Source organism: Capra hircus, chromosome 3 (genome assembly GCF_001704415.2).
Source record: "Capra hircus breed San Clemente chromosome 3, ASM170441v1, whole genome shotgun sequence".
Lineage (NCBI taxonomy): Eukaryota > Metazoa > Chordata > Mammalia > Artiodactyla > Bovidae > Capra > Capra hircus.
This window is the reverse complement of record NC_030810.1, coordinates 45,740,539-45,759,866: the sequence shown is the minus strand read 5'-3', so window position 1 is coordinate 45,759,866 and position 19,328 is coordinate 45,740,539. Positions and strand designations below refer to the sequence as shown.

General features: G+C 33.2%; 1 protein-coding gene across 1 annotated transcript in view; it reads right to left on the bottom strand.

The window, feature by feature from the left end:
• Window positions 1-19,328, bottom strand: part of LRRC7 (leucine rich repeat containing 7) — a 390,782-nt gene that overhangs the window by 111,203 nt on the left and 260,251 nt on the right. Inside the window, exons 10-15 of the mRNA XM_018045424.1 lie at window positions 17,078-17,207; window positions 15,975-16,090; window positions 12,049-12,118; window positions 10,036-10,135; window positions 5,468-5,592; window positions 3,205-3,453 (exon numbers count right to left, since the gene is read on the bottom strand). Of these exons, the coding sequence (XP_017900913.1) occupies window positions 3,205-3,453; window positions 5,468-5,592; window positions 10,036-10,135; window positions 12,049-12,118; window positions 15,975-16,090; window positions 17,078-17,207 (790 nt within the window). The remainder of the gene's footprint in view (window positions 1-3,204; window positions 3,454-5,467; window positions 5,593-10,035; window positions 10,136-12,048; window positions 12,119-15,974; window positions 16,091-17,077; window positions 17,208-19,328) is intronic.

The window sequence follows — 19,328 nt, the reverse complement described above, 5'->3', positions numbered from 1 at the left end:
GCTGAAACAAGGATGAAGTTAATAATATATAGAAATAAATCTAAAAAAATATAACCCATGAAAAAAATTAGACTTTACCAAAAAAAAGTATAAGTTGTCAGAGTGTAATATAAGTATTTCTCAGGGTACTTTATAATGCATTCTTAAATAAATAAAAAGAATGATAGCCATGCTAGACAAAGTCCACTGGGATGCATGCATTCTTGGATCTGCTGTTTAAATTGGTATTAGAAATATTAATCACAAATTCAATCTGAGTTTTAAATTATATTATTGAACTTGTTTAAAAATACCTGATATCAGAGGACTAAAAGTCAAAAAACTACATTTATAAAATTTAAATTATAAAATGATATGCCTAGTATACCAATTAAGAACACCTTTTAATTTTTAATAAGTGGTGGTATATGAATGAAAAGTAATTTTCAAATAAGGCATTAAATTAAATTTCTATACGTCTTAAAATATCTTCAATGTAAAATTACATTTGTAAACTGAATCAAAGGCAAAAAATGGGATGAGACATGTTCTTTCTTAATTGAATTAAATACTTCATTGAATAATGTAATCTAATTTTTGAAGATGCTGTGTCTCCGCTGACACGATTAGATAACTGTTTTCTTATGGCCATAGTGCTGAAACTTTCTGGTTATTTTATAAACAAGTTAATGTTATATTTGGTCACATCACTGAATATATTTGGGTACTTTATCTCTGTAAAAATATTTAAATGTGGAAATAGAGTAGATTTGCCATGAAGCTAAAGAAGTGTGTTTGAGGGTATATCACCTTCATGGGCTCTTTCAAAGCCTTATAAGGGGCGCTACTTATGTATTTACAGGGTTATTTTATATTCTTTTCCTTAAAGAGGCTCCTCTACAAATTGTGGAAAATCATGAAATCTGGAATTGTTCCACCTATACAATAAGGTCCTTGCTTCCCATTTGCTAGTCTACCAGAAGAATTGACTGGAATAACTAAATTTTACCCCCAACTAGCTATAAGCCACAAATCTGACCAGTTTCTATTTGTGTAAAATAAGTAGATGTAATGATAATATTTAGAGTTAATTCAGAACTCAAATAAGATAAATGTGAAAGTTCTTTGAAAATATATAATTTCTATGCAGAGATTAGATACTATTTTTAATATCAGATTCTACTTAGGTATTTTTAAAATCTGGAGTCTTTTGGCAATTTAGATCTATTATATATATGTCTAACCATAATATCTAACTGGATCTTTTTCAGGTTGTATGCACCAATATCATTTATTCAATATCTGCCATGTGCCAGGCACTATGCAAAGTGTTTTATAAGGATAAATAATTTATTATTAGTTATTACTTTATATAAATAATAAAACTTATTATTTACCAAATAGATTTAAATATAAATAAGTCATAATTAATAACAATTAAAATCTATAATAAATTACATTTCATAACCCATTGTAGTATCTGCCCCTATTTTACAGAAGGAAAACAGGGGTTCAGATGGTGTAAGTTGAAGGTCATACAGCTTTAGGTATCAATGCCCAGATTCAAGCTCAGGTTTTTGACTCCAAAGCTTATGCTTCACAAGTGTTACTTGGCTCAGAGCTATTCTCTGGTATAGGTGCAGCACATATTGTACAATCTTGTGGAAGAAATAGTATAAATCTAAAATGTGAATTTTATTGAGTTAAATAAGATAATATCAATGTTTAAAACATGAAGTTAATATATTAAAAATGAAAACAGTATTTTATAGTTCTGTTATGTTGATAACCTCTCTAAAAGCATATTTTATACCCTTCTACAGATTGTTTTGCCTGTTTTCCAACTCATGTGTGATGTGCTTCTGAAATGAATAAACATGATCATAAATACAATTGTATTTATAGTTTGGTAAAGCTCAAATAAAAAAGTAGTTTATTTATATTTCTAAATATATAAGTTATAAATATTCCCTTATTCTAATATGGGATATATGTATTAGGTGGTAAAAATTTGTCAGTTATGTTCTTAGTAAAATATTGTTTATATCACTCACCATAAAGTATTTGCTCATTTTACATATACATTTTATCAAAATGCAAGATTTTTACTGAAATGTTATTTTACCTTAATTTTGAAAAATAGAAGTGTTTCACAACATTATATATATCTTAGACCTTGAAAAAAGTGCAGTAAATGCAAATAGTAGCTGCAAGATGTTGGAGACTCCCAAAGATTTGGCAATGAAGAATTAATGTTACCAGTAAGGGATTTAGAAATGATATTACAAATTCACATAGAAGTATGCTTTTCTTATATAATGATTAAAATATAATTTGATTTGACTGTAAATTCCAGTAAGAGAAATAATAGTTAATGCTTTGGTTGTTAGTTCTTTTAAATATCTTATTCTAGAAATTAATTGGAACATTTTATAGAAAGGAAACCTATAGTAGTTTCAGTTAGGATTCTCAGCTTGCTTTATATTGTAGAAAGAATATAAGCCACAGAATAAGAATCTAGTCCACTATATGTGGATGATAAAGTTTATAAAAAGTAGTGCTCTTCTACTTCCCATTAAGATTTTCTTTTTCATTAAACTCTTAAACACCCCACCTACTGAGATAAGGAAGTCCTATTTGCCAGAATTTCCAGGCCAATCTTCTCTTACAGGAATTCTCATTATCTGTGCCTTCAAATTAAAGGGAAATTGATGCTTTTCAATAGATGTCCATCTTTGTGTTCAAAATCCACTCTCAGCAAATTTCAATTGCAATTTCATGCTGTTTTAAGAATCTAGCTTTAGTTATTCAATCTCTCCTAGAATTGATATTACAGAAAAATGTGTATATGTCTGGGGACAATTTAGATTGCATCAATAGTGTCATCAACATTCTGCCCAACTATTGGTATTCCCACACTTTAAGAGAAAAACCTTGAAAAAAAAAACCATAAACAAAAATGAAGTACCCAACTCAAAAACCATGCCAGCTATCCCACCAATAGGCATCTCATATTGATGTTCCCTCCCCCTCTGACTCAGTTCTTCCCTCCCCATTGCCGATGTCAATGAACAAAAGTTAAATTGGGATCAAACATTGGCAATTGAAAGGTTTCTAGATGATCAACATTTCTTACCCCACATCATGCAGAACATACCCCATAAACCACTGTTCCAAGGTTTCTTCTACATAGGGGATTCTCCTACCGCAAACACCTAGGCCTACCTGTCTGCCACTTAGAGAGGGAAGAGTGGTAGATTGTGCTGCAACTGGCAATGGAGTGCACATGCTCCTTTCCTGCTGGAGGCCACTTATACAACCCCATGCCAGCTGTGGCTCATTCTGGGGGACAGGCATTTCTTGGATCTGCTGATCACACCTGGCCCATGGTGTGCAGCAATCGCCAGACAGTCTGGCAGGTTGGAGAGTAATCCCACGCTGGCCCCTTTCCCAGGGGGCTTGGCAGGAGTGATCCTGTGGGAGAAGGAATCTCCATTTTCTGGGAGAAAGAGGAGCACTGTAGCAAAACTTTCACTTTATCATTTTTCTATTCTTGATTTTTTTTTTCATTCTGGGTAATGCGTTTAAAACAACCATCAGAAAATTAGTTTTAACTCTGCGTGATAAAACAGTACCAGTGTCACACAAAACCACAGGGTCTCAATTTCTTCACACAAGGCAGCATTCATACTACACTAAGCACACTATAAGTAGGGCATTATACTCTAGTCCATTTGGAAGTTAATGCCATAGATTAGCAGTTCCTTTTAAAATTTTATGTAAATTAAAGGTAAAATGAAAATGGTGCTAAATTTAATGTATATGTAATGAGCCAGAAAAATATAATTTCGTGTAAGATTTCAGCATATTCCATTCATAATGCTTCCATGATGATTTATTTAGACGTTCGCTCATATTCTAATTTGTCCAATAACCAATAGCATTGGAAATACTCAAATTAGTAAAAACCAAGTACTCTGAGATTTTAGAAACATGTATTATTTCCCCAATATATAAAATAAATCAAATATAAAAAAACATAGAGAAAATGTAGTCTAAAGTATAATGAACCTACTCTCATTATAATCAAACCTGATCACATAACACACAAACAGGGCTTCTAAATGTCTGTTTGCATTTACTATATTTTATGCTTTCATTGACACATATACCAAAGTATATTAAGTGTACTCTTTTCTTCTTAGAGCCTTTGAATTGTTTTTTTCTTTTTTTAAGGAAGAATTATGTAGTTTTTGACATTCAGTGAAATAAAAGAATGAGTCAGAGGTCCAGGATAGAATGCATCATCCATTGGTTCCGGATTTAACATATAAAATCCTTACAAGAAGAACTGAAATGTTCTAAAGGTCTTTTTTCTTGTTTTAGTTAAAAATGTCTCTTTGGTTATTAGACAGCACTAATCAACCATTCAGAAACATTTTTTTAAAACCCAAATCTTTAACACAATTGTTATTTTGATTTGGGAATCTATTTTGAGTTCTTCACAATGATACAGGTAGGCTTTGTCAATTACAGTAAGGTTCTATGGTGTGCTGGTTCAAGACAAAAGTTTAGCAAATGTGGGAAGGAGGAGGCAGAGAAGAACATGTCACACAATCCAGATCTATTAACAGGATGCATATACAATTACTTAGGCAAGTAGTCACCAAGGGTGAGAGCTGTTAGTATCCATGATGGAAAAAGTGCAAAAATAATATAAAAATGATGAGAGATTCAAGATGTTGCCCTGATGATAAGATGAAGACCTGATGTTAATGTAATTCATATAAATTCTGACATTTTCAAATTTATATAATGGAAAAATATAGATTTTAAAATTCTGACCTTGTTACTTAGATTAGTACCAATAAAGGATTTTTAAAAATATGCTTTAAGGTGAAAAATTTTAAGTAATTTTCCTTAAGGGATACTACCTGCTATTAGACATTCACACTAAGTGAAAAACTTGTTCTCACACTTAAGAAAATTCATAACGTCTTCTCAAATATTCCGGAAACATAGAATCCTTCCAAAATTTTAATGCAATGTAATATATCAATCCACTGGCTCTTTCATATATGTGGATTTTGACTTCATACAGTCTGAATGATGCCCTGCCTTGCTCTGTGGTTAAAAAAAGCATTTCAGTGTTTCAAAGATGTAGTAGTAAGGTATTAGGTGAAGCCCACTACTCAGACTTTTTGTTAGTTTTGTTTTTTGCTTTCTCTCAGCTTGAATCTCTCATGTTGCTATTCTGTAAGATGGGGTGGTTTATGAAATTTTCTCAGTCAGGATGTTTGCCTCATTCTGAAGCACAGCCGTGCTTCCAAAATCACATCCTGCTATAAGGAAAAGTACCGCCGTGAAACTTGAAGATGTATCTGACCTTCTAGCAGAGGTCAGTCAGTGAGTCCCAAAGTCTATCTGAATAATAATGAACAAACAAAAATAATGAGAAGGAAGAGGAAACAAAAATTAAAAGGTTCACCTTAACTTTCCCAGCATTTTCATCATCTTCCTTTTTTTCTTCAAATTCAAAGGCAACAGTCATGCGTTGTTGTCTCTGTTCTTCCCATAGTGTGGGGTTAAAGCTGTCACTGTCTGACTGGAAATCTACAGTTAGATTCCAAAGTGTTACTGTTTTGTTTTGTTTTTACAAAAATTATTATTTAATAGAACTTAGTATACTATACAAAAAAATGGTGATAGGTACTAAAAACAAATACAAAAAAAAAAAGAAAAAATAAAGGGATAGAAAGAAAAAAGCAAGTAAAAAACAAGGAAAGAAAAAAAAAAAGGAAAAATTCTCTTGATATTTGTTGTATAGTCTTTTGACATCTTAACCCAAATTCAGCTTTGCTAAGTGTACATTAATTATATATTGGGGTTGAGAAGTTTTCCAGTGTAGAGAATGGACATAGCATAATTATGATAAAAGAGAGAGCTAGATTAAGCATTTTAAACTAGTATCTCCTTTAATTTGCAAAACAGCATAATGGTCATACTAATATAATCCTCAATTTAATAATGAGAAAACTATCACTGAATTTCGAGAGACTTGTTCAAAGTGGTGCAGCTTCTCCATGGCCAATGCAGGATTCTATTCAATGTCCTGTGACTAATTACATAAATGTAATCAGTAATCTTTATTAGGGTGTTATAAAAGATACTATGTAACGCTGCTTTGCAATAAATGGCCCAAGATTTCAAACTTTTTTGTTGTAGTTTTGTGTGTCTGGTTGGGGGGCAATGTAGTGGTGCTAGGCAAAAACATGTGGAAATGAAGTCTTTAACATTTGGGTCTCAATTAGTTTAAATATGTCTCAAATTAACAGGGAAAAGAAATGGCTTATCAATCTTTAATTTACATGCTGGTTAATGGTAATATCTTCTTTGCAACATTATTGTGAAGTTCACATTAAAAGGCAATAAAAGCACTTTTGTTCAGTTGCTAAGTCATATTCTACTCTTTGTGACCCCATGCGCTATAGCACATCAGGCTCCTCTGTCCTCCACTATCTCCCAGTTTGCTCAAATTCACGTCCAATGAAAGTACTTAATTTAGGCTAAATTCTTTTCTATCACATCAACTTTATTGTATATAAAACTTTATTGCAAGAAGTTCTGAGAGTTGGTTTTCTGCATGAAAAGTGAAAAAAGTGACTTGCTTAAAGTTCAAGAAAACTTTTTTGTTACCAGCTCTGCTCTCCTCAAAGGAAAACAAAACAAAACAAATTAGGCTAATTTCTTAGTATCCCATCTTACCTAACTAGGTCTAACCTCATTCCCTGGATCAAATTGGGGATTTAATCTTTGAGGCTAGATTTCAGAAATAACTGGCAAATATGAGAGACTTTTCATTTTCTCCTATATCTTTTCAAAATGAAATATGCTGTTAATCTAGGGATATTAAAAAAGAATGTAAGTAAAATTGCATGAATAAAACATAATCTTTACTTAAGATTCATCTTATAACCTAGGTAAACATAGTGGATTTTACTTCATAAATTCTAAAAGATCACTTTTACTGAAGCCTGAAAAATATGTATGAAACAAGCTTTCCTTTTCCTACTTCTGTAGATCAAAATCTGAAGAAAAATATCCACAAATGATTCCTTTTCCTTTTTAAGTAAAAACAAAACAAAAAAACCCTAACAACATTTATTGTAATTATTCTGTAAATATGAACTTCATGAGCAAATAATTTCTTTTAAAAATGGATCTTTTAAATGGGTTGGGTGGATTTAACCCTTGGGTGAATTAAAGTGAATTTGCTCTTTCAACGTTAGGTCCATGAATCAAGGCAAATTGGAAGTGGTCAAACAGGAGATGGCAAGAGTGAATATTGACATTCTAGGAATCGGTGAGCTAAGATGGACTGGAATGGGTGAATTTAACTCAGATTACCATTATATCTAATACTGTGGGCAAGAATCCCTTAGAAGAAATGGAGTAGCATCATAGTCAACAAAAAAGTCCAAAATGCAGTACTTGGATGCAATTTCAAAAACGACAGAATGATCTCTGTTCTTTTCCCAGGCAAACCATTCAATATCACAATAATCCAAGTCTGTGCCCGGACCAGTAATGCTGAAGAAGCTGGAGTTGAACCGTTCTATGAAGACCTACAAGACCTTCTAGAACTAACACCCCCAAAAGATGTCCTTTTCATCATAGGGGACTGGAATGCAAAAGTAGGAAGTCAAGAGATACCTGGAGTAATAGGCAAGTTTGCCCTTGGAGAACACAGTGAAGCAGGGCAAACGCTAACAGAGTTTTGCCAAGAGAACGCACTGGTCATAGCAAACACCCTCTTCCAACAACACAAGAGAAGACTCTACACATGGACATCACCAGATGGTCAACACCGAAATCAGATTAATTATATTCTTTGCAGCCAACAATGGAGAAGCTCTATAGTCAGCATAAACAAGACCAGGAGCTGACTGTGGCTCAGGCCATGAACTCCTTATTGCAAAATTCAGACGTAAATTGAAGAAAGTAGGGAAAACCACTAGACCATTCAGGTATGACCTAAGTCAAATCCCTTATGATTATACAATGGAATTGACAAATAGATTCAAGACAGACACTGTCTACTCTGTCTATGGGGAACATTTCATGCAAAGATGGGCTCATTAAAGGACAGCAGTGGTACGGACCTAACAGAAACAGAAGATATTAAGAAGAGGTGGCAAGAATACACAGAAGAAGTATACAAAAAGGATCTTCATGACCAAGATAATCACAATGGTATGATCACTAACCTAGAGCCAGACATCCTGGAATGTGAAGTCAAGAGGGCCTTAGGAAGCATCACTACGAACAAATCTAGTGGAGGTGATGGAATTTCAGTTGATTATTTCAAATCATAAAAGATGATGCTATGAAAATGCCAGCAAATTTGGAGAACTCAACAGTGGCCACAGGACTGGAAAAGGTCAGTTTTCATTCCAATCCTAAAGAAAGGCAATGCCAAAGAATGCTCAAACTACCACAGAATTGCATTTATCTCATGCGATAGCAAAGTAATGTTCAAAATTTTACAAGCCAGGCTTCAGTAATATGTGAACTATGAGCTTCCAGATGTTCAAGTTGGTTATAGAAAAGGCAGAGGAACCAGAAATTAAATTGCCAACATCCATTGGATCATCGAAAAAGCAAGAGAGTATCAGAAAAACATCTATTTCTGCTTTATTGACTATGCCTAGAGCTTTTGACTGTGTGGATCACAACAAACTGCGGAAAATTCTTAAAGAGATGGCAATACCAGACCACCTGACCTGCCTCCTGGGAAATCTGTATGCAGGTCAGGAAGTGACAGTTAGAACTGGACATGGAACAGACTGGCTGCAAATCAGGAAAGGAGTACATCAAGGCTGTATATTGTCGCCCTGCTTATTTAACTTATATGCAGAGTACATCCTGAGAAACACTGGGCCGGATGAAGCACAAGCTGGGATCAAGATTGCCAGGAGAAATATCAATAACTTCAGAAATGCAGATGACACCACCCTTATGGCTGAAAGCAAAGAAGAACTAAAGAGCCTCTTGATGAAATTGAAAGAGGAGAGTAAAAAAGTTGGCTTAAAACTCAACATTCAGAAAACTAAGATCATGGTAACTGGTCCCATCACTTCATGGCAATAGATGGGGAAACAGTGGAAGCAGTGACAGATTTTATTTTTTGGGGCTCCAAAGTCACTGCAGATGGTGACTGCAGCCATGAAATTAAAAGACGCTTATTCTTTGGAAGAAATGTTATGACAAACTAGACGGCATATTAAAAAGCAGAGACATTACTTTGCCAACAAAGGTCCATCTAGTCAAAGTTATGGTTTTTCCAGTAGTCATATATGGACGTGAGAGTTGGACTATAAAGAAAGCTGAGCGCCAAAGTATTGATGCTTTTGAACTGCGGTGTTGGAGAAGACTCTAGAGAGTCCCTTGGACTGCAAGGAGATCCAGCCAGTCCATCCTAAAGGAAATCAGTCCTGAATATTCATTGGAAGGACTGATGCTGAAGCTGAAGCTCCCATACTTTGGCCACCTGATGCGAAGAACTGACTCATTGGAAAAGACTCTGATGCTGGGAAAGATTGAAGGCAAAAGGAGAAGGGGACAATGGAGTATGAGATGGTTGGATGCCATCACGGACTCAATTAACATGAGTTTGGGTAAACTCCAGGAGTTGGTGATGGCCAGAGAGGCCTGGCGTGCTGCAGTCCATGGGGTCACAAATAGTCTAACATGATTGAGCGACTGAACTGAACTGAGTGTTTAGTTAGAAGTCTGTGCCTGTCAATTCACCAAGATAAGATATTGCTCCTAAGAGTCAATGTTATTTTCATGATAAATATAGAGAGGAAGAGTTATGTTTTTTGAAATTTCACTTATTAATAAAATATTATCGTATGGAAGATAAGATCTGTGCTTGGAGTTAGCTCCCAAATGATTTATGTGGCATGGCCATGTGCTAGTATCGGCCAGAGTTAGAATGAAATTAATCCCTTTTATCCATAATCATACAAGTATAGGAGAAATTTCTATGTTTACCTTCATCACCACGAGGTTGCTGGGGAAACATGTAGTTAGTCAATACTCTTTGCTTTGTTTCTGGATGGGCTTCAGTTTGTAAAGGGATAAGGGCTTTGGACTGGAAGCAAAGGATATAAATTAGATTAATATTAGAAATATAAAGAATATTTCTTTTATATAAGATAGAGGTCAACAGTCTGGCTATAAGAAAGAGGTCAACAGTCTGGCCTCACTGTGTTGAATGAACAATTAAAAGAAAAGTAAGGGAAAAATAACAAAAAAATAAAATGTAAGATAAAATAAGACTACTGTAGAGGAATATTTTGAAATTATAAGGGTTTCATAGTTAGATTTTCTTTTTCTTTATTATATTCTTTTTCAAAACCTATTCATCTTTATTGAATAATACCTGTTTTTGCCTTGAAGAGACCAAAATGTGTTAAACTGTTTCAACTAAGCAAACTTTTGGTATAGTTCTGTATGTTCATTAACTGTTGCCTTAAAAAGGCAAATGGAATTTGCTATTAAGTTCATACTATACAAGATCATCTATGAATTCAATTAAGTTAAAACATAAGCATTTACTTTTAAGAGATTTTTGTAACCAAAGACAAAGTCTACATATACATAAGCAACTGTCCTTGTATCTGATATATCATAAAGAATTTACCTATGGGTAATAACATTTAATTCTCTATATTAATTTTATTTCAGAAATACAATTTTTGAAGGTTTTTAGAACTTTGATTTTAAATACAATATATAAACATTGAGAATAATGATACTGTTTAATAGTTTACGCTTATTTCATGACATTTATTAATAAGAGTGAAGTACAATGGCAATTTAGGATGCCAACTTGTCTCATGAAACTGAGTCAAAAACACATTAAATCACTGTTCTAAATAAAATTTAAATGATGCAGCCACTGTTCTGGTCATTATTCTACAAGAATATAAATCCTGATATTATGGGTTTTTTTTTTTTAATGGTGTAAGACTGTAGAAAAGACTGTTCCATTAGCATAGTTTGTATTGATTCCAGAAATGATTTATTTTATGATGGTATATTGATGATTTGAAAAATCTACAGTTCATTGATGACTTGAATTTGACTGACAATCTAAATTTTTACTTAGTAGATGGGAAGAAAATGCTGTAATGACTGTAGGAATATAAACATTTTTCTCACACTTACATAACATTTTGCAGAGGTTTAATTTTTTACAAAAATTGCCCAATACTTATGTCTGAACAATTCATTTACTGGTAATGTCACTTTTATGCTCAGAAAATAATCACAACAAACTAAATCCAAGAATTTATATTTTGGGGTAGGATATTTTAAAATTTTAAGATTACAAGGAAAAGCCAAAAAAAAAAAAAAAGTATGTCAAAATGGTCTATCACTAGTTTTTGTGGTGGTAAATCAGATGGCTTCGACTATTTTTACTTTCCAGTTAATAAAATTATTCATTAACACTCAAATTACTGATTCAATTATAATCTAATTTCATAAGTGTAAGAATTAATATCACAACAATTTCACAGAAAGTATTGATAAGAGCAACAAAAGGTATCACAATATTTTTGAATACATTTTTAGAATTAAGTTGACTATAATTAAAAGCATGGAAAAAAACAAACATGGAGGATAGTAACTCCCTCTTATGGGGATTGCAGTAATGATTTCTTATTCTTTACCTTCAGAGGTATAATTAAAGTACATCCTCTAAGGACATGTATGTATCACTTAGAAAAATGATCATTTTTGTGTATTAGATTTCTGAGAAGGAAGTAGACACTAAATTGACGTATTTTAAAGGGATGAGAATTATACCATTGTTTGTCCATAGGAATGGAATACTTATTTGAATTGTTACCCTTATAAAAATCTCTCCTCCAGGGGATAAAGAATCTATATTTTGTAGTAATTGTCAAAGGTATGTATTGAGAATAAATTAGTAATTCAACATTTCAATTATAGTCCATTTTAATAAACAAAATAAATCAGGTAATAGAAAAATGTTACCTGATTGTCAGAAAGCCACAAAGCTGCAAGCTCCTTCAGTTTGGTAAATGAGAATGGTAAATTCTTCAATCTGCAAAAACAAGAAATTTTTAATAGAATGGGTGAAGATGGATAAAGATCATTTAATGAAGAGTTATTTAAAATACTATAACTTATTTATTTCATTCTTCTCATCACTTCTTTCTCTTCTGAGTAGCCTGAGGAATCATTTAAAAGTGAAAATCTTGAGGCTACAACTCTTCAAATGATAGGATAAAACCCAGAGCTGTGACCACGCCTCGTCAGACCCTCTAAGATCTGGTCCGCTCAAACCCCTCCACAGCTTCTTTGCTACTCTTTTCCGGACAGCCCTGTCAGTGCCACTGGCCTTCAGTTGGCCTATTCCCAGGAAGAGCCAAGCTCCTTTCTCTGCCTGGAATACTCTTTCTTCCATACTTCACTTAACTAAAATTCCACAGATTCTCTAGTCAGCTGAAATGCCAGTTTCTGCAAGAAGCTTTTCTTGACGCCTCACTTAAATTTCTTTCCCAAATCTAGTCTCAAAGCACGTTTACTTCACAGATATAGCTCAGTTTGAAATTATCTACAATCTTTATTTTTGTAGGTATTTTTTTTTATGGTTACTGTTTAATATCTCTTTAAAACTGTAGACTCTACGAGGGCAAGGGCCATTTCTATCTTATTACTAAATGAATTTACAGCTCTGACTTTTTTTTTAAGATGGTAAAACATTTATTTTTATTTTTTTTTTACTTGACAATATTGTATTGGTTTTGCCATACATGAACATATATTGATTCCTGAAAGTGTGTCCTTTTGTTCTTCCACCCTGTATACATCATTTAATAGATATTCAAAGAGGCAATCTTTAAAAATAGCATTTTAAGGTATATGATATTGTATTCAATCAAAATTATCTATTAAGCTTTGGCTTCAGCCTGTGGAGGGTCAAATCACCAATTGCCTACTTCAACATAAATAAGATATACCTGAATTGTGCATGATCAATATAATGTTATTACATGAATTACCATCATAGCTAGTCAGCACAGTGAATAATACAAACAAGGCACACCAGTGAATTTATTCTTTCTTTCTGCATGTTCATTTTTGAATACAGACAAACATTTTAGATAAGACTTGGAATGAAAATTTCTGTTAAATCTTTAATATATTGGAATTCTATCAACCAAATGCTGAATAAATATATTTTGATAACAAAGACAGAAAATGTCAAAATAATGAATAAGGATTTTGGAAGCAGTTAATTGTGTCTCCAAAGGCACTATTAAATAATTTAACAAATACAAAAAGATATTGATAAGCCTATAAACGTATCAACAGAGTGTGCATTGGCTGGGAAACTTTAGGAAGGATATAATGACCTTGCTCAGCTAAAACATACTTGTAAAACATAAGGTACTTGTAAAACATAAGAATATAAAGAATAAGAGATCAAATTATATCATAATTATTTTTTAATATAATTATTATACTCGCATTTATAACATTAAACCAAACTGTCCATAAAAGCTATTTCTAATTTTAGTTATTTAGTTTAAGTTGGAAATTATAAAGTAAGATGCTATGAGAAGTTTTTACATCATGTGGAGATGAATTAAAAGTAAAATATCCATTCTGCCACATCAAAATTACAAGAGGGGATAACCTCCAGAATCATTTACAGTATCCATGATAAATCATCAGGCAAATCATAAAAGTAGAATATGGAAAGAAACTGTCAGAGAAGATGTTACCCATATTTTTTTTCCCTCTTCCTCTGACCACCATTGAAAGTGAGGCTTTATTTAGCATTATAACTGTCCAGTAAATCGATCACAGGAGCAATCCTATAGTTGATAATATAAATGAATCATTGCTCCTTAACTGTAATGACAAACTTCTAAAATTTATTGTATTGAGAATATAAAATTGGAGTAATCATGACTTTTAAATAACATGCAATATTTAATCTTTTATTCAAGCAGTTTATTCTCTGATAGTGATATTCAACTTTTGCCTCAGCTTTGACTGAATATTGATTTTAATCTCAGGTTAAGATTCATTATTTATTGCACAATAGTATAGTTATAAGCAACTATACTCTCCAAAATTAAAAAAAATTCACTGATTAATTCATCAATCTCAAAATATTAGTTTGGTTCTATATTATGTTCCAATCACTGTATTAGGAGATAGATTGGCTTATATTTCTGACCTGATGAAGTACTTAAATTCCTAGTTTTATGAGATTCTCAATGTTTTATTAATATCTTTTATGCTAGCTTTTAGCAGTGTACTGTCCCATGGTAAGTACTCACATATGCTATATTTGTTGGATAAATAATTGCATTAGTAGTCTTAACTACAGGTCACTTAAATATTTTATAAGCATATTTTCCATATTGTGTGAATTATTTATGTATAAAATTTGAGTGGACCAAGACTTTAGGAAAAACTTCCAGCTCATCATGAAAACTCTTCCTCCAGTTTGACAGTAATGGAACTTGATTCCATTGAGGACTGTAATTGAACCCACTGGAACCTATCTTCCTATAATCTCTCTATGAGTGTATTTATAATATTGTTCACAAGAATATAATTAGAAAATTCTGAACAATGTCTTACTGAAAGTTGAGCACAATATTTAATGCATCTACTTCACTTTCCTGTCAAAGAGTCAAAACAAGAAATGGGTTGATTTGAAATGAATTACTCTTGTTGCAGCAAGTTATGAAGCTTCTTGGTCAGCTCGATTTTAAAAATAAAATTCCAAAGCTTAAAAAAATGTTTAATTCTTTACATGAAAATATTATTGAGCTGCTGCTGCTGCTGCTAAGTCACTTCAGTCATGTCTGACTCTGCAACCCACAGACAGCAACCCGCCAGGTTCTTCTGTCCCTGTGATTCTCCAGGCAAGAATATTGGAGTGGGTTGCCATTTTCTTCTCCAATGCATGCATGCATGCTAAAAAGTTGTTTCAGTCGTGTCCGACTCTGTGCGACCCCATGGACGGCAGCTCACCAGGCTCCTCTGTCCACGGGATTCTCTAGGCAAGAATACTGGCGTGGGTTGCCATTTCCTTTTCCAATTATTGAGCTACTAACAAATAACAACTCCTACACCCACTGAAACTTTAGAATCTAAACATTCTCCATGATTCCATAAAAGCTAATCTTTGATAGTTTTGTTGCAGTCTCAGCTTCTCATATTATTTGTCTGACTGAAACCTAATGAAAACACAGAGTTCAAGTATTCTGTTATATTCCGTTACCACTTTATCTTTTTCACAGTTATTTTTAGTCAATATTGATTTTTGTCCTTTCCTATTTGAAAACATTTGTGGTAGAGATAAAGATGAATTGCATTTTCACCTTTTCTTTCTGCCTGTTCAACAATGTAACACTTTAGTCACAAAAAGAGAACCTGTTCTTTCTTTGTCCATTCTGTTCTGAACATGGCTAAATAATCATTTGGTTGTCCTTACTAAAATGCACAAACCTTATGACTTTTTAGTATTAGGTTCTTGTCATTATTCTTACCAGTGTTTTGGTGGTGTGGACAGTATAAAAATAACTCTGTTAATTTACTGGAAACATAAATGTATATATGAAAACATATGTACATACATACATACCTATGCACATATTTTTATTATCAAATTTTATAGAGTTTTATTATGATTATTTTCCATGTCTTCATAATATTATGCTTTCTGCATATGGGAGGGTTTGGCATATAATTTTTGAAACATAGTTTAAAAATAATTTAGCTTCTGCTATTTTCTAACTGAATGTTTGCATATTTACATAAATATTTGCATCCCATATATTTCATAAGATATAGAAGAAATTTCCAAAATTATTAATAAAAAGGACTAATTTGCTTTTAGAAAATAACGAGATTGTGAAAAGTTTCAAAAATACCTGTTGTCACTCAGATTTAAGACTCTCAGTTTCTGCATCTGTCCAATTTCTTCAGGAAGAAATTCCAGCTTATTGGAGCGTAGAGACATGACTGTTACATTCTTACAGCTTCCAATCTACAGGTAACAAAAAAAGCAAAGGATCACAGTGTAAACTATTCTATATTAATATTTATAATTTAGAGGTGATTTGATTGATTTATAGATTTCCTTATCACTTCTAAGACTCAATATGTGCAGTTTAATTTTTTATGTGTATCTTTAAAATATGTTTAAAATATATTATATAATATATTCCTTTAGATATTAAGGCAATGTGTATCTCATATTCTTATACATGTTACAAAGGAATAATTTTCCTTTAAATTGTATGATTAGAATAGTTGTCCAGAAAAAACAATACTTGTCAGCTTCATTGTTTTCACAAATCCCTTTTTTGTCTATCCAAATAAACACTAATAATATTGTTTATAAAAGATCAATATACTAAAAAATGAAGTCTTATTGACATTTCCTTTGCAAAATTAGTTTAACTTCACATTACAATGGTACTTTTGTTTTTATTTATAACTTTTGTCTCTAAGACAATGATATATGGATTACTGCTCCTGATTATGAAAGCATTTAATAGAAAATGTTAAATTCAAAATATACTTCACAGTTTTTTCTTGACATGAATAAATGAAAGTCCCGTTTGGAGATGAATGCTAATGAACCCTTTTGGTGGATCCTGAAGTTAAAATAATATTATGCAACATGATACTTTAAAAAACTTATTTACATTAAAACTTTCACTTAGAAATGGAAATATAATTATCTCCAAATTTATTTAAAAACTGTTCTTAAAAGCAAAATATACAAATTGTTTGCATGAATTTATTTTATTACAATTTTTGGCAAGCAATGTTTAAGTCAAATGCATTTCCTTGGTCAAATATAAGAGCTTATCCCTTGTTATTTTAAAAAGAATGATTAACAAATATATAACTCCTATATGCATTCACAGCTCAACTCATGAAGCTACACTGCTAATGCACCTGCTAAAATTTATATCCCAAACAGAGTCATTAAAAATTAATTAATAGAAACAAGTTTATTCCTTACTTCTCTGGGCAATTCTGGAAGAAAGTTCTCATCGACTGCTAATGTTCGAAGACTGTGAAGGTAGCCAATAGTAGAAGGTAGAGACTCCAGTTCATTACAGCTACAGTCAAATTCTTCTAGTAAAGATAAACTGAAAAGTTAAATACATTAGTTAGACATTCTAAAAGGTCAGATGGCAAAAAAATTTTGAAAAGCCCACATATTAAAATTCACCAACAAAAGTTATTTATGTAGTGCTGCTTAATATTATGTAAGTTAATTTATCAGTTCAACTAAATGGTTCAATATATCTTAATAAGTGGCTCAATTTGGTAAAATAAATATAGTTCATTTTTCTCCTTTCTTAATTCACTTGTCATTTAACTGAGCTTGAGAATAACAAAAAGTTTTGTCTGCTTTTATACAACTTCAGTTCAGTTCAGTTGCTCAGTCGTGTCCGACTCTTTGCGACCCCATGAACCGCAGCACGCCAGGCCTCCCTGTCCATCACCAACTCCCGGAGTTCACTCAAACTCGTGTCCATCGAGTCGGTGATGCCATCCAGCCATCTCATCCTCTGTCGTCCCCTTCTCCTCCTGCCCCCAATCCCTCCCAGCATCAGAGTCTTTTCCAATGAGTCAACTCTTCGCATAAGGTGGTCAAAGTACTGGAGTTTCAGCTTTAACATCATTCCTTCCAAAGAACACCCAGGACTGATCTCCTCTAGAATGGACTTAGGTGTCTCTTATAGTTAGATGCTCATAATGTATATCCTTAGAATGAATGCATATAAGTACATGGGCAGGTAAAAGGTACAGATGGCAGATACAAGAAAGAGAAGATAAAGGGGGGCAAAATATTAACAACAAAACCACTGATTGGATGCAAAATATTTTACTAAGCATTTTAGAGATAGAAGTAACTATTTTCCTTAAAGAAACTCTATCAAATGTCTATTGTTTTAAACCTCTCTTATATATAAGGAAATAGAGGCATAAAGAGGCTAAGCAACTAGCCCAAGGCCACACTAAAGTAGGAAAGCTAGTACCTAAATGCAGACAGTGTGACTCCACTGTATCTTCTTGCCTCTCCGCCTGTGCCTTTCAGTAGCAGATGCTACAGACAGGGTACATTTCAGCCTCCATATGTGTATTGGTTACTTCACAAAGTATTTTAAAAAGTGGTAAACTCTATATAATGACCCAGACTTTTGGTGTCTTGAAAAATAAGGATGATCTGCCAGTACTGGACCTTTATTCTCCCATGACAGGTAAAGAAACCAGTATAACGGCAGCTGCCTTCAAATAAGCACAGTTCTCCAATTTGCCAAGATCCCCACCACTCCAAACTTAGCCCACTTTACCCCAAATCTACACAAAGGAATCCCATGAATACACATTCAAGCTATCACAAGGGAACAAGACATTTCATTGCTTAGTTTGAGACAGTTGGGAAAGAAAGAGGGCCTGGCACAGAGTAAGCACTAGCATATTTAAGTTTCCTTTGATTGTAATATTATTACACTGTTACTACCATTCATATCATTGCTTTGCTGTAACAGGAAGGAACCCTCAAAGGTAATGGTCTCACCACTGGAAAGGGAAGAATGAATTAGAAGTAGTCGGAATAAGGCTGTAGAATCCTCTTTGTTTTTCATCTTGGAACTAGCTGGCTTGAAGGTAATTTATTCCCATCATTTAGTTAATGAGTAGACACAGAAATTAAGCATTTGAGTTTTAAGTTAGAATGGATTTGTGTTCCAGCTCTGTCACTTATTAGATGTAGGATCTTGGATATCAAAATTAAAACAAGGATCAGAGCTCAAAAATCAAAGCTGATTTTATTTATTGCCAGGCAAGGGAACATTCCCTGCTTATACTCAGAAGAAATTCACTTAGTAGTGCTCTGGGGCGGGGTGGGCGGGGGGGGGGTAAGTCGGTGCCAAAAGGGGGTGGCAACAGGGCATCATGATGATCATGCTCTTTAAAAATGAAAAATTTTCATTATGGAGAAGGTAGAATAAGTTCACAAGTCTGTGTACAATTGGGTAAATCAAGCCCTATATTATTCATGGGAAGGGAAGAATCTAATTCAGTCAAGTCCAGCCTGACCCTGATCAGGGTAACTCATGATTCATGGTTCTTAACAGCTTCAACTGGTTAGAACCCAGAAGTGGGGAAGTACAGCATTGAGCTGTGAATAATAGCTTTGGTGTGCATGCTCAGTCCTGTCCAATGCATGTTCAGTCATGTCCTACTCTATGTGACCCCAT